The sequence below is a fragment of the Microcaecilia unicolor genome, chromosome 2, assembly GCF_901765095.1.
Source record: "Microcaecilia unicolor chromosome 2, aMicUni1.1, whole genome shotgun sequence".
NCBI classification, from domain to species: domain Eukaryota; kingdom Metazoa; phylum Chordata; class Amphibia; order Gymnophiona; family Siphonopidae; genus Microcaecilia; species Microcaecilia unicolor.
The window spans coordinates 350,682,858-350,706,404 of NC_044032.1; the positions used below are offsets into that span (position 1 = coordinate 350,682,858).

At 43.3% G+C, this 23,547-nt stretch overlaps 1 protein-coding gene across 2 annotated transcripts in view; it reads right to left on the minus strand.

The window, feature by feature from the left end:
• Positions 1-23,547, minus strand: part of IDUA (iduronidase alpha-L-) — a 225,068-nt gene that overhangs the window by 70,219 nt on the left and 131,302 nt on the right. The window contains exons 5-6 of one of the 2 annotated variants that reach the window (XM_030194464.1): positions 20,102-20,197; positions 1,919-2,121 (exon numbers count right to left, since the gene is read on the minus strand). In XM_030194464.1, the coding sequence (XP_030050324.1) occupies positions 1,919-2,121; positions 20,102-20,197 (299 nt within the window). The remainder of the gene's footprint in view (positions 1-1,918; positions 2,122-20,101; positions 20,198-23,547) is intronic. The other variant, XM_030194465.1, reaches the window with a different exon arrangement.

Consider the following 23,547-nt stretch of genomic DNA (forward strand, 5'->3'; position numbering starts at 1 on the left):
TTTCCAGCAAGAAACAAGCCATGACACTATCGCCTCTCCAGGAGTGTGACTGTCCTTGCGATCTCCAGCCAGGTAAGATGCCACCCCAGGGAAAGACTTCATCATCTTTCATCTCAAAATCCCAACTCATTTTGAACCCTACAAAGATTCTTGGTGTCTTGGTGTCTTGCAGATCACTGTATTTCCCACAAAAACTCCAGTCCCTAAGCAGTCAAGGAAGTGAGCCTTGCATGGGGCACGCAACTACAGGGTGCCTGGGGAAAAAGAAGACTCTTCAATCTGGAGTAGGTACATCAATACTGGTGGTCCCAAATGCCATATGGTATGCAAGATGTTTAAGGGGAAGACTACCGTATCCTCTTACTTGGAAGGGCTTTGGACCTGAGGATAATATGTGGGACCCTGCTGTCAATGTTCTTGTCCCTGCACGTATAAGATGTTCTCATTATCTTTATTCCCTCAAATCTGAGCCCTCTGGTTCAGGGAGGGGGCTTCAGGGAGGGAGTACTGTCACACCCTTCACCTGTTTTCCATGGTCTCCAGCAGCATTCTGTGCCAAGAAGAGTCTGTTTTACTTCCTGGAAACCCTGCACTTCCTTTGTAGCCCTGCACTTCCTTTGTAGCCCTGCAAGAGGGTGTGAGCTGACATCATCACTTCCTGTCTGATAGTATATAAAGAAATTCCTGACTCCCAGCCAGTGCCTTTGCAATGGGCCTTCCTGCCTTGTATTGGGTGCTTCTCCTTCCTTGTTCCTGAAGTCTTCAGCCTTGTTCTTGTGGTTCCCTACTTTGTTCCGGTCTTCAGTGCAGCCATGTTCCAGTCTTCAATCCAGCTGTATTCCAGTCTTCAGTGTTTGGTTCAGCTGTGTTCTAGCCTTCAGTTCAGCTGTGTTCTAGTCTTCAATCCAGTCTGTTCCAGTTCCTGTTTTCTATTGAACCTAGTTTTTAGGTCTTCAGGCTCCTGCATCTCCTTGTTCTGACTGCATCAGGCCAGCCCCCAAGGGCTCTTCTAAGAGCCACCCCTTGGCCTCCTCTGCTGGGGTGAGACTTGCCTGCCAGCAGTTGGGCCTGCCCAGCCTTCGGGCTGAGTAGGCAGTGTAAACTCAACTGTGGCCTAAGGGCTCACCTTCTGAGTTGTGACATTCTGTTGTAATTGCATGAAAATGTGGCTTCTGCACTTCATGTTATCCTCTTTTGTTAACTGTTGATCAGGTTAAAGATGGGAATAGGAAAGTCATGAATAATATCATGGGCAATATACTATTTTTTCATCCTTGAACATGGTTTTAGTTCCATCTTTTTCGTGATATAATCATGATACCTGAAACTTGTGTGGGAGTATGCATTGTTCTCAATGGGGGCCAAGACTGCCTGGCATCATGATCCAATGCTTTCTATGCGGCTAACCTGAAAAATGGCAGGGATCTAATATTGAGCCATCATGGTCAGGGGTTTAAGTTAAATGACGGTGCCAGTTTTAACTTAATCTGGATATTCAATGCTGCTATCCATATCCAGTGCTGAATATCTGGATTATACCATGACTGTGCCAATGGCACAATCCATTTAGTTTAGACCTGCATGTCTAAACATATCAGACAGCAGTTGAATATCATCACTATATACATAACATTTTGGTCCACCCTCACACTGGCCCAGACTCAGCCCCTTATTAAATAGATAGTGTTAGTCATTCAGTTAGATTTTCAATAGAAGGTCTGAAAATCACAGATATGCCAGTTATTTAACAGCTGCCGGTGAATATATAACTGGCTTTGGATATCAGGCCAACGCTTGTTAATATAGTGAAAATTTTCAAATTACAGCATTGAAAGATATTTTACAGCATATTAGATTAAAATTATGAATAATGTGTATTGCTTATTAATCCTTTAACATCTCATTTGAAAGAACTAACCTTTTTATGTAAAGCTACGTAGTCTAAACGCACACCAGCTTCGCCAGTGAAGAAATTTGTTCCATTATAGCAGTGACTTAGAAGACTCCAACAGATTGGTGATTTCGGTAATGGCCGGCAAGAGTCTCCTGGTCCACCAAACCTTAACAAGGAACTAGCTTCTTTCAAACCTTCTGAGCAAGCATCATAATAATTATGAAAACCTTGAGGTAAAGGAGAATAAGTCATATGAATGGAGATGCCATTTTCTTCAATTTTTTATAAATCTCAGTTGCCTGATGTTGAGTTTATCTTTTGAAATTTATTTTAGGGTTAAAATGTGATCTCTGAGCTCTATTTTTGGGGAGATAGGGGAAGAGAGAAAGAGAGAGATGGGGACGTTTTATACAATAAACACCAACCTGCTTGAAATTTAAGCACATGACTTTCAGGCATGAGTTTTAACATTAAAAAAATAAAAGGAAAAAGAACTCAGAAACAATTACCAGTTCAACTCCACAATTTTGAGTATGATAAACTACAATTAATGACCTAAATTTACCCCTTATAAAATACTGACTAGTGTGACAATACATGCATAATTTTCACAGCCCATAGTACCACTGTGGGCATGCACTAGAGCAGAGTTGGGTAGGTGTATGGATAGAGTCCAGACATGCATGTAGATTATAAAATTCCTTACTTTATGCATGAATGTGCCAAAAATATGTGCTATCATTTATACCTGCCCTAGAGCTAGTGTAAGTGCTAACTTCTACACGGACGTGTGTTCTTTTTGTGTACTCAAAACAAGAGTACGCCAACACACATTAACTAGGCATGACTTTATAAATAACCCTCTTGGCCGTAATTCTGTAAGGAATCACCTAAGGGCCGATGCAGAGAGCTACTGCGGACTACAGAGCGCCATTAACAAGCAGTTTACTTGCTCATTAAAGGCCACTTTATGCTGAAAGGGCTTCTGTGCTGCTGCAGTTGTCATCAGTGCAATGCATATTAAAATTCACGCTAAACAGCTGATTAAGCAACTCTGCAGCATGCAGAGCTGTGCACTGATGTCTACTGCGGGAGATCAGAAACCTACTGCCAGGTCTGAGGCAGCTCCTGCAGCCGGCATCAATCCCATTTAGAGAGTTGCACAGGGACAGAAATCTTACCTATCCCCACCCATCCCCACTGGAATCTTACCCGCAAGAATTTAAACTGTCCCCACCCGTCCCCACAAGAATTTAACCTGTCCCCACCCACTCCTGTGAGAATTTAATGGTAAATTCCGGTCGTCTCTCTCTGGGTTTGAGCCGCAGCACTGCAGGCAAGGAAGGAACGGAAGCTGGAACCTGGAACATTCCGGTGTGAACATGTAAGACTTGTCTCTCATTCACTGGCACTGTGTGCTAAGAGATCGCCACATGCATGCGCTGTAGGTCAGGTCACATCTGATGCTACTACTACTACTATTTATCATTTCTATAGCGCTACAAGGCATACGCAGCGCTGTACACCATACACAAAAAAGACAGTCCCTGCTCAAAGAGCTTACAATCTAGATAAGACAGGTAAACAGCCAGAACAATTAAGGGTAAGGGAATCCATGTGCATCTACTTCCTGTCTTCCCTTCCCTCCATCCATGTCCAGCAATTCTCCTCTCTCCCCTGCCCCTCCCCTCCATCCATCCATGTCCAGCAACTCTCCATTCTCCCCTGCCCTCTTCTCCATCCATCCATATCCAGCAAATTTCCTCTCTCCCCTTTCCCCTCCATCCATCCATGTCCAGCAGTTCTCCTCTCTCTCTCTTGCCCTCCATTCCATGTCCTGTGGTTTCTATTCTCTCCCCTGCCCTCCTCTTCATCCATCCATGTCCAGCAACTCTCCATTCTCCCCTGCCCTCTCCTCCATCCATCCATATCCAGCAAATTTCCTCTCTTCCTGCCCCCTCCATCCATCCATGTCCAGCAATTCTCCTCTCTCCCCTGCCCTCCTCTCCATGTCCAGCGATTTCTCTTTTCTCCCCTGCTCATTTCTTTGTCAGAATTGAGGTCTGCGTATCAGCCCAGGAGCAGAGAGGATTAATACATAGTAACATAGTAGTAGATGATGGCAGATAAAAACCTGTACGGTCCATCCAGTCTGCCCAACAAGATAAACTCATATGTGCTACTTTATATGAATACCTGACCTTGATTTCTCCTTGCCATTTTTCGGGCATAGACCGTAGAAGTCTGCCCAGCACTTGCCTCACCTCCCAACCACCGGTGCTGCCACCCAATCTCCGCTAAGCTTCTGAGGATCCATTCCTTCTGAACAGGATTCCTTTAAGTTTAACCCACACATTTTTGAATCCCGTTACAGTTCAGATATCCATAGTAAATGACGGAAGATAAAGACTTGAACGGTCCATCCAGTTTGCCCAATAGTCACACTCATTATCAATTCATGATATTATATACTTGATCAGTGGTTCCCAAACCTGGTCCTGGAGGCACCCCAGCCAGTCAGGGTTTCAGGATACCCACAATGAATATACATGAGAGAGCTAAAAAAAAATACAATGGGGCTAACTCATAGGTTGCTTTATAAATAAGGCAATAAAATTTAAACAGGACCCTAGCACGGACTGGAAGCCAATGACTCTTTGTAAAATACTATGACACACTATCAAACTTTTTCAAAGAATATATAAGGCAGAGCACAGTGTTCTGATTGGTCTGTTACCACTTTAGTAGTTGTTTTGAAGATCCCAAGTAAATGATATTACAAAAGTCTAACATACTCAGGATCAGAGGTTGTACTATCAAGCAAAAGGGATCTTGATCAAAGTATCTGCGCACCCGCCAAACATTACTTATAAGAAAGAAAGCTCTCTGTGTTAGTGTGTTTACATGAGATTCAAAGGATAATTTAGAATCTAGCAAAATACTTAATATTTTTATAGAAGAGGAGAGATGGTGAAGAGTTCGGTTAATTCTGATACTTTTTTCCTCTTCTGCAGCTGAGTGACTTATAGTAAGAATTTTGTTTTTTCTGCGTCTAGCTTGAGCTTATGCATTTTCATTCAGAAATCCAAAGTATCAATAATGTTATGGAGAAAGACTGAATGAAATGCAGCCATTGATGTAATAGGAACCATGGCTGATATGTTGTCAGCATAACTACAAAGATAAACCCCCATTTTCTCCAAAGTACAGCCCAGAGAATACATATAAAAAGAAGAAGGAGGAATAAAGGGAAACCCTGCGGGACACCGCTAGGATTACTGCACTTTTCAGAGAAATTTTCGTCTAAGTTTACTCTATAATATCAAAATTTCAAGAAACCAGAAAACCATTTATACACCTTCCCAGTTACTCCTAAGCTATCCATGGTCCACCAAGTCAAACGCAGCACCAGGGCCTTCTTACCTTCACACAATAATTTACGAATGTTATCTGTTAATAAGCCAATAACAGTCTTGGTGCTGAACTTTGACCTAAACCCAGATTGTGTATACTGCGGGATGTTAAAGCAATCTAAATAATCTTTTTGCTGGTGGGCCACGACTTTCCCCATCAATTTGCAGGAGCGGAATAAAGGATATTGGCCTGTAATTTAAAATTAAGGCCCCCCTTTTACCAAGCTGCGGCAAAAGGGAGCCTGCGCTGGAGTTGGCATGTGTTTTTCACATGTGCCGAGGCCCCCTTTTACCGCAGCAGATAAAAGGGAAGTCTTTCTTTCCTACGGAAAATGGCCATGCGGCAAGTAATGCACTTGCCGTGCAACCATTTCGGGGGGGGGGGGGAAGCCCTTGGGTGGAGGTAAGGGCTCGCGGTAACCGGGCAGAGCCTTGCTAGGTGCACTCCAGCGCTACAAAAATAAATATATTTTTGTAGTGCCAGATATGACGGTTCACTAGGGGTGGGAAGTACTACCTGGCTGCTGTGGTAGCCCGGCGGTACTTCCTGTTTAGTGAGCGGTAAGCCCGCGTTGGGCTTACCGCCGCTTAGTAAAATGGGCCCTAAGTTACTAGGGTCTTTAGTATTTTTTATAATAGGACCAGTGGCATACCAAGGGGGGGCGGTGGGGGCAGTCTGCCCCGGGTGCACGCTGCTGGGGGGTGCCGCGGCGCGCACCTGTCAGCTGAGTTCGCTAACTTTGCTGCAGCTCCCTCTGTCCCGGAACAGGTTACTTCCTGTTCCGGCCAGGGCAGAGGGAGCTGCAACGAAGTTAGCGAACTCAGCTGACAGGCGCGCGCCGCGGCACCCGGGGGGGGGGTGTCATTTCGCCGGGGGGGAGGTGTCATTTTGCCGGGGGGGGGGAGGTGTCATTTCGCCAGGGGGACCGCGCTGCACCCGGGGGGGGGGGCACATCGGCGATCCGCCCCGGGTGTCATGCTGGCTAGGATCGCCACTGAATGGGACATTTGGTGATTACACAGGCTCTAAGCGAGCTTCCCCTTTGTTTTTGTTATAATAGGAGTAACAATAACTTCTTCCGAGTTCTGGGGAAAGTCCCCTGAGTCTAACGAAGTTTGTAACCAGTTTGTAAGCAGGAGTTTAAAATTACTAGAGGCAAACTTCATAATATATGGAGGACAGGTGTTCAAGGTACAATAAGAGGGAATATACTTTTTATATAGAACATCCACCAATGACCATAATATAGAAGAAAATTCCCTCCACACTCTATCAGCAGAAATTGACACGGGGCCAGGAGTAAAAAAAAAATCTCAATTTTGATTATTGCACTTAAAAAGGTTGTTATCTTAGAGCTGAAATAATCAGTCAGCTGACAGGCTGAGAGACTTTTAATGATGTTTGGAGTAGTTCAAGGCTCTATATTAGATCAGTAAATATCTTAAAAAGTTTTGTATTCAAGGAATTGCCATCAACTAATCCTTTTCTTTTTGATTTTAGCAATCTCTTATAATCTTTATTCAATAGCTTCCAATTCATTTTATTCTCAATAGAAGGGTGTTTACTCACCATATTCTGCAGATCTACATTTCCTTTTTTGAACAAGCAACTCAGAATCAAATCATTTATCTGACGGTCTAGCTATTCAGGTTTGAATTTTGTAAGAGGCCAAATTGTCCAAGATCTCCTTAGTAAGGTAGAACCAGTCGTTACTGAAGTCTAAAGCTTCCTGGGATGCACTTTTTTTAATCAAACTGTGACCGAATAGCTACATGATCAATGGTTCCCCTCGAGAGATATGATGTTCTTTGTGATAATGTACCATTTCCTAGTTGTCTCCAATCTATATAGATTTGGTATAAAAAGTGATCCGACCAGGGAATCTCTAACCAGGTACCTTCTAGAAAAAGGATATCTGAACTGGCATCGACTTTAGAAAAGGCAACTAAATCTAATTGATGTCCTTTAGTTCTAAAAATAGGAACTTGATAACTTAAAGCATTTAAGTAGGAAAGATATATTTGGATAAATATCAGCCTTTTCTAGAACCAAGTTGATATCTCCAACACAAGGTTAAATTTAGAGTTTAAAGAGTTTCAAAACATGAAATCATAAAACCTGTCTTGGACAGTAGTCCATTTTCTTGGTGCCACATAAAATACCATGCAAGTGATAGAATTCATAAGAGAACTGTCCTTAATTCGATAGGCTGAAATTTCAAATTCTGAAGAAATATGCATATCCAAAATTTCAACTTCAAAAAAGCTTTTATAAATAAGCTGTATCTACATCTCTCTTTTTTCCCTACAAGTTAACTTAATTTTGTATCCAGGTGGATACATTTGCTTAACCAAAGGGTCTGCTATATATGTTAGCCATGTCTTAGTTAGCAAAAAAACAACCTAGCCGCTTTTCTACAATCCAATTCTTAATAATATGTGCTTTATGTGTAGGTGGGTTTAAAAAAGGTTTGGAAAAGTTCATGGAGGTAGAGTCCATAAACTGTTATTAAGGTAGATATAGGGAATGCAGTAGCTTATCCCTTGGATAGGTAGCATGGAATCTTCCTACTTCTTGGGATTCTGCCAGATACTTTTGATCTGGTTTGCCCTGTGCTGGAAACAGACCTTAAGCCTGACCCAGAATAGCAATTCTCCTATTCTTATGTTCCTCAAGGAAGTCTTTCTTTCCTGAAACATTGTTGTTGGGTCATTTCATAAAGATTATGGTTTGTTGACAGAATAGGACTGTAAAGTTTTACAGAGGATAACTCAAAGTAAGTATTTTAAAAATGATATAATCTTGAAACTTTGATTGGTTCATAAGAAACTCTGATATATATAGAAACATGGATATTAGTGATAAAATTTTGTTTTACAAAAGTGACAAAAAAGTGGTAAAAAAATGATAAAAAGCTAAAACAAAAAAAGAAAGAAAGAAAGAATGATATGGAGCTGTGGTGAATGAACCTTGTTTATAAAGACACTGATGTAAATCAAGCCACTTTTGATGTCTCTCCAATCTATATCTATATATCTATGTCAACATGTAGATAGAGAGATAAACACATACCTCCCGATATTCAAAAATATTTAACCAGCCAGGAGCAGCTCCTGGCCAGTTAAATAGGGTTTAAGTGCCTAACTGCAGAGATTTAGTGGGAAATAACCAGTTACCTCCTGCTGAATATCCTGGTTAGCGGCTAGCCACTAACTGTCTATATCACACAACATAGCAAGTTAGGCACAAGTATTCGGCACCAAACCAACCAAAATAGGCCATTTAAATAGAAGACCTATCTTTGACTGCTAAAATGTTAACCAGTTAATGCTGAATATCGGCATAGCCATTTAACCTTTTATCAGCCCAAATAAACCTAGATACTCAATGCCGGTCACTAGAAACAGGCTGGCATTGAATATCTGGATTTAATGCCGCCGGCAGACAGCAAACGAGCTGCCTGCCGCTGGCTGAATATCGGGCCCATATATATTTACATTTTTCCATGCATGAGGGTTTAGGGTATAGTTAATTTATGTTTTTTAAACCCTATGAAGTTTTTATGCCCTGATGTGTAGTGTATATTAGGTGTATGCTGGCACCATTGCCCCTTTGTATTTGTAGTTGTTTCACCTGTGCATAATAAACTTAAAACAGGGACTTTTTGGACATTCCACGTAGGCACACTTATAAAACCACCTTCTTTGTGTGCACATTGCACAATATCAGCAGACACAAACAAAGCTTATTAACTTTCTCTGTTATTTACTTGCTAGTCTCTTCATAAAGTTAACCCCCTGTCCTGCACAAAAGTACTAGACACTCAGCTTAATAATGAAGCTTATTAACTTTCTCTTACTATATTTTCACTCTGTTTAATTTCTGATAGTTACAAACACAAAAGCAGCCAACTAGCAAGCTTATTATTGCCTCAGGTATGAATTTAATGAGTAATTCTATTACTTGAGGCCTCCATTTAGGCATAGGGATGTCACACACTGAGTGCCAATTTTATAATGGCATATTTGTACCAAGAGACTTGATGATCTGAAGATGTGTAGCTTGGAGGAAAGGAGAGACAGGGGTGATATAACACAGACATTCAAATATTTGAAAGGTATTAATATATGAAAGGTATTAATATACAAACAAACCTTTTCCAGAAATGGGAAGGCGGTAGAACTAGATGACGTGAATTATGGTTGCAGGGGGGCTGACTCAGGAATAACATCAGGAAATACTTTTTCATGGAGAGGATAGTAGATACCTGAAATGCCCACCTGAAGGAGGTAGTGGAGAGGAAAATGGTAACAAAATTTTAAAATGTGTGGGATAAATACAAAGGAATCCTGTATAGAAAGCATGGAACCAAACAAGCTTAGCGGTGATTAGATGGCAACACCAGTAATTGGGAAATAAAGCCAGTGCTGGGCAGACTTCTATGATCTGTGCCCTGAGGTCTGTGCCCTGATCATGGCTGGACAGTAAGTCCCTTACTGCTGCTCCCCATTCCTCTGAGTTATTGCTGTGTCCTCCCACAGACAGTCTGGCCCAGTTCTTTGTTTCCAAAATTATAACCTTCCAGGCTTTTTTGCAGCCCCATCACCAACCCCCTCTACTTGAGTTCCCCTCCAGTTATATACACAGGTTCTGCTACTTTGAATTCATTTCAATTACTTAGAGGGGCATAATTGAACGAAAACGCCTATCTCCATGGGCGTTTATCTCCGAGAACGGGTCCGTGAAGGGGCGGACCGAACCATATTTTCGAAAAAAATAGACGCCCATGTTTTATTCAACAATGTGTGAGCTGGGCGTTTTTGTTTTTCAGCGATAATGGAAAATGAAAGCGCCCAGCTCAAAAACGAATAAATCCAAGACATTTATTCGTGGGAGGGGCCAGGATTCGTAGTGTACTGGTCCCCCTCACATGCCAGGACATCAACCGGGCACCCTAGGGGGCACTTTTACAAAACCAACAAAACAGGTAAAAGAGCTCCCAGGTGCATAGCACCCTTCCCTTGTGTGTTGAGCCCCCCAAATCCCCCTCAAAACCCACTGCCCACAAGTCTACACCATTACTATAGCCCTAAGGGGTGAAGGGGGGCACCTACATGTGGGTACAGTGGGTTTGGGGGGGTTGGACTACTAATAAGCATTAAGCAGCACAATTGTAACAGGTAGGGGGGATGGGCCTGGGTCCACCTGCCTGAAGTCCACTGCACCCCCTAACAACTGCTCCAGTGACCTGCATACTGCTGCCAGGGAGCTGGGTATGACATTTGAGGGTGAAAATAAAAAGTTGTGAAACATCATTTTTTTGTGGTGGGAGGGGGTTAGTGACCACTGGAGGAGTCAGGGGAGGTCATCCCCGATTCCCTCCAGTGGTCATCTGGTCATTTAGGGCACTTTTTGGGGCCTTATTCGTGAAAAAACAGGGTCCAGGAAAAGTGTCCTAAATTCTAGCTAAAAACGCATACTTTTTTCCCATTATCAGTGAAATGCGCCCATCTTTGTTCGGCAGATAACCACGCCCCAGTTCCACCTTCGCCACACCTCTGACACGCCCCCATCAACTTTGTCCGCATCCACGACGGAGTGCAGTTGAAAACGTCCAAAAATCGGCTTTCGATTATACCGCTTTATTCGGTTTTGTGAGATAAACGTCCATCTCCCGATTTAGGTCGGAACTTGGGCGTTTTTCTCGTTCGATTATAAGCAGGTCACTCTGCCATCTCTTACCCTATTAGTTAAGCACATGAAACCATCTGCCTGTGAGTTGGACCCTCTACCTGCTTCTTGGCTCTCCTGTCCTTCTCTGGGGCTTCTCCACCTATCTTTGCCCTTAATCAATCTTAGCCTTTCTAGTGGTGAATTTCCTAGTATCTGGAAAATGGCCATTGTACCCAACTCTGAAACAACCCACCTTAGATCCAGCAGACCCAACTAATTATCGCCCTGTTTCCAGTTTATGCTTTTTGTCAAAAATCCTTGAAAAAGCAGTGTTTCACCAAATTTCTGATTTCGTTGAGAAGGCTCTAGCACTTCATCCCCGTCAACCTGGTTATCATAATTTCTATAGCACAGAAACAGTCCTTGCTAGTGTCATTCGTGAAATCCATTCTCATATTGACAATAACTGGTGTGCTTTGGTTGTTTCTTTAGACCTCTCAGCAGCATTTGACTTGATCATTCGCTCCTTTTGGCACACCTCCAATCATTAGGCTTCTCTGGAACAGTTCTAAATTGGTTCACTTCATTCCTCTCAGCTCGCTCTTTCAAGGTTACTACTTCTTCTTCTTCTTCCACTTCCATTACTTACTCTCTTTCCTGTGGTGTCTCTGAGGGATCCATCCTTTCTCCTTTGTTATTTAACCAATTTCTTAGTCCACTAGCATCTTTCATTCAGTGTTTCACAATTTCCACATACATTTATGCAGATGATATTCTTCTCCTTTACTACACTGACTCAGTTACTTCCAGCATCTCCACACTTCAATCCTGCCTTGATGCAGTTTCTCACTGGCTACAGTCTCATCAAATGGTCCTCAACCCTAAAAAATGGTTGCTTGCTGGATCACTGGATATCCGTCCAGTCCAGAACCTCTCTCTCTTAGGCACTACTACTTCACTGGTTCAATTGTTCCAGTATTTAGGGGTAACCCTTGATTTTCAACTTTCTTTTGCACCCCATGTTTCCTCATTGTTCAGTCTGGCTTTTTTGTGCTACGACATCTACATTGTGTAAGGAAATTCTTCGATCATGATTCCTTTCATGCTCTGGTACTATCTTTACTGATTACAAAAATAGATTATTGCAATATTGTCTTTACAGGGTTACCTCATATTTCCTTGAAAAAGCTACAAACCTTAGAAAACACTGCAACTCATTTCATTTGTCATGCCAGAAAATATGATTCTGTATCACATCTCCTCTGGAAACTTCACTGGCTCTCTGTCTCCTATAGTATCCAATATAAGATACTTCTACTTGCTTTCAAAGCATTTCGTCTGGGATCTACCTCTCCTCTCTGACCATCCCTTATTCTCCCATGTGTTTACTTTGCTTCATCAAAAACACAGTAGCTTGCCCAGGCCTAGTGCTTTTGGCATTCCTTCTACTTGGCTACTAATATATGGAGCTCTGCAGCTTTATCTGATGATAGAGAATCTGTAAATTCCGCCAAACTGCGCACCGGGTTCTGCAAGTAGATGCTCATGTAGAGCTGATAGAACTGTACACAGTACACAAGCATAGTGGCCTAGTAAATATTTCTCCCAAAAGACTCTAAGGTCCCAGCATCTATCCCCAGAGGCATCGAGGTCCTAGAACTCTTAGCTTAGAGCAGATTTGACCACCATAGAGTGGTGGGGCAGCTGTTGCTTCTCGAATCTGGGAGCCTTTTGGACTCTATACATAGTCCACATTCCTAGGGACTGGATGCACAAAGAGAAGGATCTCCCAATTCTTCATCTGCACTTGCTGAAGGATGCAATGCATAGGCACTGTCTCAGCCTCTTTAGAAAGATCCTCATAATCAAAGACATCCAACATTTTGTCCCTGGAATTGTTCTCAACCTCCAAATCAAATGGTATGGACTTACCATTTCTCTCTCAAAAACCTGACAAAGGAGAGTTCCTCTGGTGGAACTTTTTCCTTTCCTGAGTTGGGGAGGGGTCTGAGAACTCCTCTGGTTCAACTTCAAATCCCACAAACAGTCTGAGTTAGACTCAGCAAAGTACTCCTGAGTAGTCTGAGTCTGTGTCTGCCTCAGCCTACTAGAATGATATCTAGACACAGGATGAGAGTGCCAAGGGACAGATCCTGTCCTGGAAATCAGGGTAGTTTCCTCACCAGACGTGCAGGAGAGGAGCACTGCCTCTTCCGAGGCCAACACCAACCCCCATTGAGGCACCCATGTCAGTGCATGGGTGACAGACAAGGCATTGACTTCAAGGATTAGTTGGGACAGAACCATGGTCGGCATTGTGCTGATCCAAGATCCACTCCAACTCCTCCTGCAGCATGGCCCAGAGCCATTTACTTGGGGGCAGGCATCGGTAAAAGTGGGGCCAGTGTTAGATTGGTGACAGTTTGTGAAGAAGTCGGAGCTGAATGAGAAAGCTGGTCCCAGCATGTAGGAGACTGCACATCGGCACCGACTCTACAGAGTGGAAGTGGTACTCTCAGCGCTGACGCTTCTTAGGTACCGGCAGTGTGGATGACCTAGACCTCCTGGAACCATCTGCTTGAAGTATGGTTCCAGGAGGTCCAGGTACTGGGGGCACACTAGCTCGTGTATCGAGCAAAGGCAAAGAAGCATTGACATCAGTCCTGCTTGGACTGATGTCAATGCTCCTTTGCCTTTGCTCGATACACGACATCGGGATCTCTCAGTGCCATTAAGGACAATGTTTAACCCTGATACATCCTTGGTGTCAAGTCCGATGCAGGTCGATCCAACAGGGCCCTACTGGCGCACAATGTCGAGGGAGGGGAAGACCTCCTAGATGCTAGTGTGCCCCCAGTACGATACAGTTCCACCAACCATAGGGATCAATGCCTCTGATGTCAAAGTCAATGGACCAGACTTAGAAGTGCCAAAATGTTTCTGAAGCTAAGCCTCTCAACTTTTTTGTGTCTTCTTCTGCATTTTAGAACAGATATGACAATTAGCAGCTGTTTGGTCATGTTCCAGGAACAGCAAGCACCAATTGTGTGTGTCAGTCACAGAGACGGTCTTGCCACATCTAGTACACTTTTTAAAACCACTGTGAGTTTTAAGTGACATTGGAGGGTGAAATCAAACAGCTCAATTTAAAAAACAAAAAAGAAACCCAACTGAGTGCTCAGCCCTAAGAGGCTGAGGGAGCTGCGTGAAAATAAAAGGAAACTTAAGCTGAAAAACACTAAGGAGCTTTAACTAAAGCTTAGCCCAAGCTTAGTGCACGTTAATAGACATTAGTATGAACTAAGTGCTAAGAAGCCCATTATATACCTATGGCCTTCTTAGAATTTAGCGCATGCTGCTTCTGTTAGTGTGATTAAGCTTTAGTAAAAGGGCCCCTAAGAAAATAAACAAAAGGGAGGGGGGAGAATGAGAAAATCTTAAGTAAATAAAAGAAAAGGGTTCCACATACTGCTACAGAAGGCACAAAAAACTCTAGAAAGATACATTCTGAGATCTGACAAAACACAGCTGCTCTGCTCCGTGGGAAAACAAGGACTGCTGGTCCCACACTCTCACTTTGGGTAGGAAGGCACCCGTGCATGTACACTGCAGCGCTTCCAGAATGCTAAGTGATGTTTGTGCTAGGCTCTGTTGGATGATTTCACCCAAATGTAGTATGTAGAATCTTGTTTGTCTTTTGAGATAATGGTGGTATTACTCTCTTGATAGGCTGTTTAAAACAAAATGGCTTCTTTCATTTCTATGCTGGTATAAATATATTGAGAAGGGTTCCTTTGTTCATGTAATTGGCCCTGTAATTCAGTTTTATTGATCAGAAGATATATCTTGTAGTTATAGGAATACTTACTGTCAGTTATGCTAAACTTGCTGTATTATTGTTTGGTGATCATTTGGAGTGTTATAGACCTAGAATTAATAGAGGCATTCAAGCCCTTCATTCAGCCTACTGGACCTGTCCTCTGTCTTCCATCCCAGCCTTACTCTTCACACACAGGCAGGAATGGGGCTCAACAGTGTGATGCAGAATGTACATGTGTGCCAATATTTGCATTGGGGGGAGGGGTCATGCTCCTTTCATGCAAGCTACACAGTGGTAGGCCTTTTTACATTCTGCTGCCACTGTTGGAGGTGAAGAGCTGTTTTGATTGTGGTGGACTATATTAGGAGGAGTTGTTTCCACTGCCTGAAGAGTTGCTTGTGTTGGTACCTCTAATGCTGGATGGGGAGAGAATGAATGAAGAGGTCTGAGCGCAGGGCTCATCCTACCCTTTCCTGATTCCCTTCCCTGGTCCAGGATCCCTTATTGTCCACATCCCCACACTCTCTCCTCTCTCTGTAACGCAGTAATACAGTGAGTGATGTTAAATAAAGACCTGAATGGTCCATCCAGTGTGCCAAACAAGGCGGCCAGACTTGTACCTGCTGCTCCATGCACACTCTCTGTGCCCTGTTTAAAGTCTGAAGGTCATTCACGTTTTGCTTTGGTTCCATCCTCTATATAGGGATCCTCTGTGTTTATCCCATGTATTTTTGAATTCTGTCACTGTTTTTGAACTCACCACCTCTACCAGAAGGATATTCCAAGTATCCAGCACTCTCTCCATGAAAAAGTATTTCCTGCATTCCTCCTTCCCTCCATCCCTCTACCTGGGATCTGTTTTCCATTCCCCTATTAACTGCAAATACAAGAAATGTCAGGAAATGGGTTTATTTTTTTTAAGAGCAAAAATACACAACATAAATCAATATACAAATTCATGCAACACCACCCCCCTCACCACCACCACCACCACCACCACCAAGTTGGCTCATTTATAGTACATTTTTTTACAATTGGTTCAACACTGAAAGGTCCAACTTCAGCTCTAGATGTTTCACAATCATTGCCCTGTCCTAGTTTCCATCCAAAAAGATCATCCATACATGAGGATTGCATATCATGACCATCCTCAGAGAAACACAGCTACTGCTATGAAAAAGATTTCTTGTGTTGAAACCTACAGTAGTAGTTTGCAAATTGCATTTTCCTGAAATATGTGTTTATGGAAAGTGATATTTTGGCAACATATATATTTTTTTTAACCCACAACAACTTAACTCTTTCCTGGAAGGTCATTAGCAAGTATTACACAATGAACACACGATCTATTGTTTTCAGTTACCTAGTCACTTTCCGCTGGCTATTTTCGCTTTGGTTTTGTTTTAGGTTTTGAATTTGATCTATTGTTGGATCACCCCTAATTAGTGGAAATGTTTTGTTTTGCTTTTTACCTAGACACAATGGCTTATTTTCTCTTGCAAATATGCAGAAGATCATTTTTCTGAAATAATACTAAGGGGTCGTTTTACTAAACTGCAGTAAACAAAAGTGGTCTTAGTGCACAGGAAAGACCTGCGTAAGGGCGCGCAAAGGCCTCTTTTTATTCTGGGGTAAAATGGTGGGAAATTTCCTTTTTTTTTTTGTATTAATGGTGCTAATTTTGCCATTAGAATGTGGTCATTAAAACAGATTAGGTCATGAGCCCTTACTGGCACGCTTTTTGTAGGTGGTAAGAGCTCACTTGCTAATCGACTAGTGCATTGCAATGTAGCTGCGCTAACCAATTAGCACATAATCTATATATGGCACCTTAATTTCCACATGAAAACCGAAGCGTATTCTATAAAAATGCACGTTTCTTAACTAGCGAATCAGTGGATGTTAACAAGCAATTATCAGCACTAATTGGCATGAAGATTTACACGCACAACTCACTAAGTATATTCTGTAACTCGGTGCGCCTAAATTCTAAGTCACACAGTTGAAAAGAGGGCATGGCCATGAGTGGGGTGTGGGCGTTTCTAAAATCTATGCGTGTTGTTATAGAATACACCCGCTCTGCGCCTAATTTAGGTTTCGGGATTTAAGCCAAGTAAAACATGGCCTAAATTGCATTCGGCATTATTCTATATACTGCGCAAAATTTAAGCCTATTCTATAAGTAATAAAGAATAAAATAAAATGAAACAAAATATATATCATACATATGAGGAAGAAAACATACCTAGGAATTTGTAAGACAGTATATATTCCTAGACCTGTATATTATGTGCTTTGTCATGTTTATATATATACATTTATTTATTTATTTTTTGGATCAACATTTTGTTTTTATCTATACGCTTTAGGAGATTTGGCTGTAATACGACTGTTCTAGGAATATATACTGTCTTACAAATTCCTAGGTATGTTTTCATCCTCATATATCAATATAAAAATTGAAATGTCATAAAGTAAAATATAAATTAGCAATATACTACTTATTGTTCAAATGTTTACTTTGTGTTTTGATATTTTTTCTTGTATACACCAATGAAATTAACTGCTGTGACTCAGTAGCTATAAAATACAGTTCAGCAAAGGCAGTCGGGTCAATATTCAGCCACCATAGTATTTATTTTAAATGTCGGCTGAAATTGGTCAAAATAATATCTAAATATTCAGAATCACTATCTATATAGGGCAGAGGTTACCAAGTCAGTCAGGTTCTCAGGATGCCCAAATGAATATAAATCAGATAGATTTGCATATACTGGAGGCGGCATATGCAATTGTATATTTATTGTGGATATCTCGAAAACCAAACTGGTTTGGTGTGTCTCGAGGACTGGGTTGAGAAATTCTGGTATAGCGGGTAATTCTATAACATACATGCTAACATCTGTGAGAAAATGTTTAGAATAATGACATTTACATGTATATTTCTGTGCATAACTGCCATAATTCCACAAGTACTATTCTGTAAACTGAGGCAGGAGAACGCCTTTTTGTTTGGGAGAGGTCCTTCCCCAACTCCACCCAAGATCCATCCCCAAATCTGCCCCCAGCCCCAGAATCTCCCCTTCCCTTATCTATCCTCCCATAGTCTCTCCCCAACCCCACCCCGTGGACAGCATTTCTTTTCTTCCCTATGTTTGAACAACCTACCCCCCCCCCCCCCAATGGTTTACAGCATTTCCCTCCTTCCTTCCCTCCTCTCACAGAGAAGGCAAATTTTGAGAGTACCATGGCACCTGTAGCTCCCTCCGTTCCAACATCTATGCTGTAAATATGCACTTAACTTACGTAACGCATATTTACAAGGGGGCTAACATACGGGCGAAGCTTGACAGCGTTCAAACTTACACGTGTACCTTATTGAATACTGTAAGTTATGTTCAGGAACTAGGCACTAATATTAACACCAGCTCCGTGGCTAGTGTAAGTGCTCAACCTAACATTTAAGTGTGTACGTCCCTAGTTAAGGTAGCTTTCCATAAAGGAAAGCAGGTGCGTCCCAAGCACCCAGTTATAGAATTGATTTCATGGCGGCATGCACTGAATATTCCCATAATGCAGTCAGCACAGAAAGATATGTGGATAGAAGGAATATTCAGTCTTCTATTAACTTAACTTACCTGGATAAATAAGAACACTCTTTTATGTGTCTTAAGTTATGCAGATAATTATCTGGACAGAAGACTGCACCAAGCTCTCCCCGGCACTATTCATAGGAGGTATTTCCATAAAATAAAAACTAACATTTATGCACCGATTGTATGGAAGAATTGAGATTTGATAAGATGCAATGTGATCACAAGAATATGTGATACCATCTTGTTAGATATTACAAGAAAGTTGATGCACGGCTCCTGATAAAGCATTTAAAGTGAAACGTGTTTGGCCACCGTCGAGCCATGTAGCTAAGTACTCAACAACTATTTGTTACATAAAAAGAAGAGCATGTTTGAAACTAAAGGAAGATTGGAATTTTAAATACATCGTACTGATTATTTGATTAAGCATTTATACTGGACTCTTCACTTGTTGTTGTTTCATTTACAGCATGGCCATTTCTTGTTGAGAAAAATAGAGACAGCCTTTTACCCAGTGCAGTAAAAGGGAACCTCAGTACGCAACAAAAACATGAGCTGAGGCTAGCGCAGGTCCCTTTTTACTGCAGCTTAGTAAAAGGACCCCATGGTTTACTGAAACACCCACAAGCCGCCCATTCCATGCCCGTGGAAATGCCTTTTCAATTGTGCACATTACAAATTATGTACACTGTGTTATATAATATGCCTAGAAAGTTGTGTGCATTAATTCTAATTAAAGCCAATTAGTGCCGCTAATTAGTTTAGTACCAATTATCGGCACTGATTGGCCAGTTAATCAATTATGTTGTGCGCACAATTTGGCCAGGCGGCATTTATAGAATTTGGGTGAATGTGTGCACATATGTGTGTAAATGTTGTAAACTTGGCTGAGCGCTGTTTTGTAAATATGAATATCTCTTACTTAGTACGTTTTTTACACATAGGAATACAGATAGAGAGAGGTAAGCCTCACACTTATGTATATAACTTACAGAATTACCCCCATAGTACCAGGGGCGTAGCCAGACTTCGATAGGAGGGGGGTCCAGAGCCTGAGGTGAGGGGACATATTTTAGCCCCCCCCCCCGGTGCCGCCGACCCCCCCCCCGCCATTGCCGATCCCTCCCCACCACCACCGCCGCTACCACCACCACCATCACAAACAACTTTGCCCCCCACCCCTGCCGACGACCATCTCGACCCCCCCTCCTGCCGCCAACCCGCCCCCCCCCCCCCACCGCTATCGCCTACCTTTGCTGGCGGGGGACTCCAACCCCCGCTAGCCGAGGTCCTCTTCTTCCGGTGCAAGACTTCGTTCTGATTCTGTGAGTCTGACGTCCTGCATGTACAACGTACAGGACGTCAGACTCACAGAAACAGAACGAAGCCTTGCGCCGGAAGAAGAGGACCTCGGCTGGCGGGGGTTGGGGTCCCCCGCCAGCAAAGGTAGCTGACGGCGATGGCGGGGGAGGGGTTGAGAAGGTTGTCGGCAGGGGGGTCCAGGGCCAAATCTACGGGGGCCAGGCCCCCGTGGTCCCACGTAGCTACGCCACTTCATAGTACTGAGGCCATCTGTAAGGATATTCAGTTGCATTATCCACACAGTGCCTCTGAATATCCCAGTCAACATGCTACAAATTCACTCATTTCACTGATAACCTTTCTAAATGGGGACTAGTTATACACGAACAACAACAATCTTACCTTGTATAGTAAAAGAAACATTATCAAAGTCATGATTATCAGGTTCATTCCACGTTTCAAAATTCCATTTAGAAACATGTTGCAGACCATACCTGTCTGGAAATATGATGCAGCTATTGAACGTTATCATATTAAAGCAGTTTAGTATTAACAAAAATGTCACAATGGGACCTTTTTCTAAGTGCTAAGCAGTTACCCCCAAATTCTATAAACCTGCATGCTCAACTGTATGATTAGTGCACAAAATTGCAAGTCAGTTGCTCTCATAGGTTAATATAATAATGAGTTGATAATTGAAGTAAACTAGCAATAACTGCAATGAAACAGTGTTAATTGATGTTAATTGGCACCAATTAACAATAACCCGAACAATTGACCTTAGTCTGTATTCTATAACATGTGCAATATCGCAAGGGGGCAGGGCCTGGGGGGGATGGGCGGATTAGGGGGCGGGCCCAGGACTCGCATACATATTTTATAGGACAGTGTTTCCCAGGCCGGTCCTGGAGTACCCCCTTGCTAGTCAGGTTTTCAGGATATCCGCAATGAAGATGCGTGAAAGAGATTTGCATACGATGAAGGCAGTATTCCTGGGATTCTATACACAGGCGGTCGGTGGCCCAACTGTTTGGGGAGGCTAAAGGGGGCGGGGTTAGGGGTGGGGCCAGGGGTGGAGCTTACATCCATAATTGTCTGACAACACACAGAAAAAAAAATATGTAAAAATAAAAGTCACAATTAATACCTTTTATTAAATTTAGATATTAGATATGTATCATATGTCAAAGAATAAAGTGGTTGCTCAAAGCATATACTAACCACAATCGCTCAACTGCAAAACACTATGCACAACTTTGTGCAAAAACACACTCATAACCTTACTGTACCATAAATATTACACTGGGCAGACACTAATACACCAATATACCACCATACGGAAAATGCAGACCGTGAACAATATGAAACAAGGGATCATAATATCACAATTCTCATGTAGAGCCACAAAACACCCTTTTAGGGTGGATAGTGTTCACAATGAGCTCCTTTTATTAACGACCATACGTAGATCCTTCAAGAGGTAGTAACATAGTAACATACATAGGTAGTGTGTCATGATTTAGGCTCTACACCTTTTCTGATGTTTTGGTGCCACCTCAGTAAGGCCAACACACAATCTCTCCACTGCAAAACACTGTACACAAACTTGTGCAAAAACATACTCATAACCTTACCAAACCATAACAGCACTAATTCCAAGGACAGGACGAGCTACAACCTTATGCGTGGAAAGGCAGCAGTATAATTACACCTGGCTCTAAAACACAAGTACACAACCTAGTGAAACAAAAAAAAAATGGGCTGCAAATACTACACACTAGCAGAATACTGCATCTTTATCACACATGAAAAACACATGACGCAACAGATATGAAGGCAAAATACTGAACTGGAAAGTTACCTCAAGAAGTCAGACTCAGCATGCAGCAATACTAGAAAAATTGAAACTTACATGTCCACCATCTTCCTGTGTCCTTATGCGCCCTGTCTACCATCTGTAGCCCTGTCCCTATCCTTCCTCGAGTTTCAGTATTTGCCCTCAAAGTGTTCCGAACCAGCCCTTAAATTCAGCAGTTTGCCCTCCATCCATATCCAGCATTTCTCCTCACTCCCCTCCCCTCCATCCATGTGCATCTACTACCTCTGTCTTCCCTTCCCTCCATCCATGTCCAACATTTCTCCTCTCTTCCCTGCCTTCCTCTCCATCCATGTCCAGATTTCTCCTCTCTCCCTTCCCCTCCATCCATGTGCATCTCCTTCCATTGTCTTTCCTTCCCTCCATCCTTGTCCAACATTTCTCCTCTCTTCCCTGCCCTCCACTCCATCCATGTCCAGCACTTCTCCTCTCTTCCCTCCCCTCCACTCCATCCATGTCCAACAACTCTCCATTCTCCTCTGCCCTCTCCTCCATCCACCCATATCCAGCAAATTTTCTCTCTCCCCTTTCCCCTCCATTCACCCATCCATGTTCAGCAATTCTCCTCTCTCCCCTGCCCTCCCCTCCATCCATGTCCAGGAACTCTCCTTTCTCCCCTGCCCTCTCCTCCATCCACCCATATCCAGCAAATTTCCTCTCTCCCCTGCCCCCATTTATCCATCCATGCCCAGCAATTCTCCTCTCTCCCCTGCCCTCCCCTCCTCTCCTGTCCAGTGATCTCTTCTCTCCCCCTGCCCTCCCCTCCCATCCATGTCCAGCAATTCTCCTCTCTCCCCTGCCCTCCCCTCCATCCATCCATGTCCAGCAACTCTCCATTCTCCCCTGCCCTCTTCTCCATCCATCCATATCCAGCACATTTGTTCTCTCCCCTGAACCCTCCATCCATGCATGTTCAGCAATTCTCCTCCCCTGCCCTCCCCTTCATCCATGTCCAGCAATTCTCCTCTCTCCCCTGCCATCCCCTCCTCTCCTGTCCAGCGATCTCTTTTCTCCCCCTGCCCTCCTCTCCAATTCCAGCAATCTCTTCTCTCCCCCTGCCCTCTCCTCCCATCCCATCCATGTCCAGCGATCTCTTCTCTCCTGCTGCCCTCCCCTCCTCTCCTGTCCAGCGATCTCTTCTCTCCCCCTGCCCTCCTCTCCAATTACAGCGATCTCTTCTTTCCCCCTGCCCTCCCCTCCTCCCCCTGCCCTCCCCTCCTCTCCTGTCCAGCAATCTCTTCCCTCCCCTCCTCTCCAATTCCAGCAATCTCTTCTCTCCCCCTGCCCTCCCCTCCCATCCATGTCCAGCGATTCTCCCTGCCCTCCCTCAGCTCCCCGACAGCCCTCCTCTCCGTTCCTCCCCCCCCCCGCGCATTTAACCCTTTTACTTTCAGGCGCAGCAATGGCAGTGAAGAAGACAACACAGCGAGCTCACCTCCAGCTTCTCCCTTCCCTCACAGACAGTGTCCCGCCCTCGCGGAAACAGGAAATGCATTACCGCAGAAGGCGGGACACTGTTAGGCTTATTTTCAAAGCACTTAGCCTCCCAAAGTTCCATAGAAACATATGGAACTTAGCCTCCCAAAGTGCTTTGAAAATATGCCTCTGTGTGAGGGAAGGGAGAAGCTGGAGGCAAGCTCGATGTGTTGTCCTCTTCACTGCCGTCCCTGTGCCTGAAAGTAAAAGGGTTTAACACGTGCAGGGGGGGGGGAGGAACGGAGAGGAAGGCTGTCGATCGGGGAGCTGAGGGCGGGAAAGAGCGGAGGGACCGTCATAGAGCTGCCTGGCTGCTTAGCCTCCCCAAGCCTCTTATACAGGATGCCTATGATTCTATATATGGCACCTTGATTTCCGCGTGGAAGTCAAAGCGTATTCCGTAACAATGCGCATAACTTAATTAGTTAACAAGCTAATCAGCACTGATAATTGGATGTTAACAAGCAATTATCAGCACTAATTGGAATTAGTTATA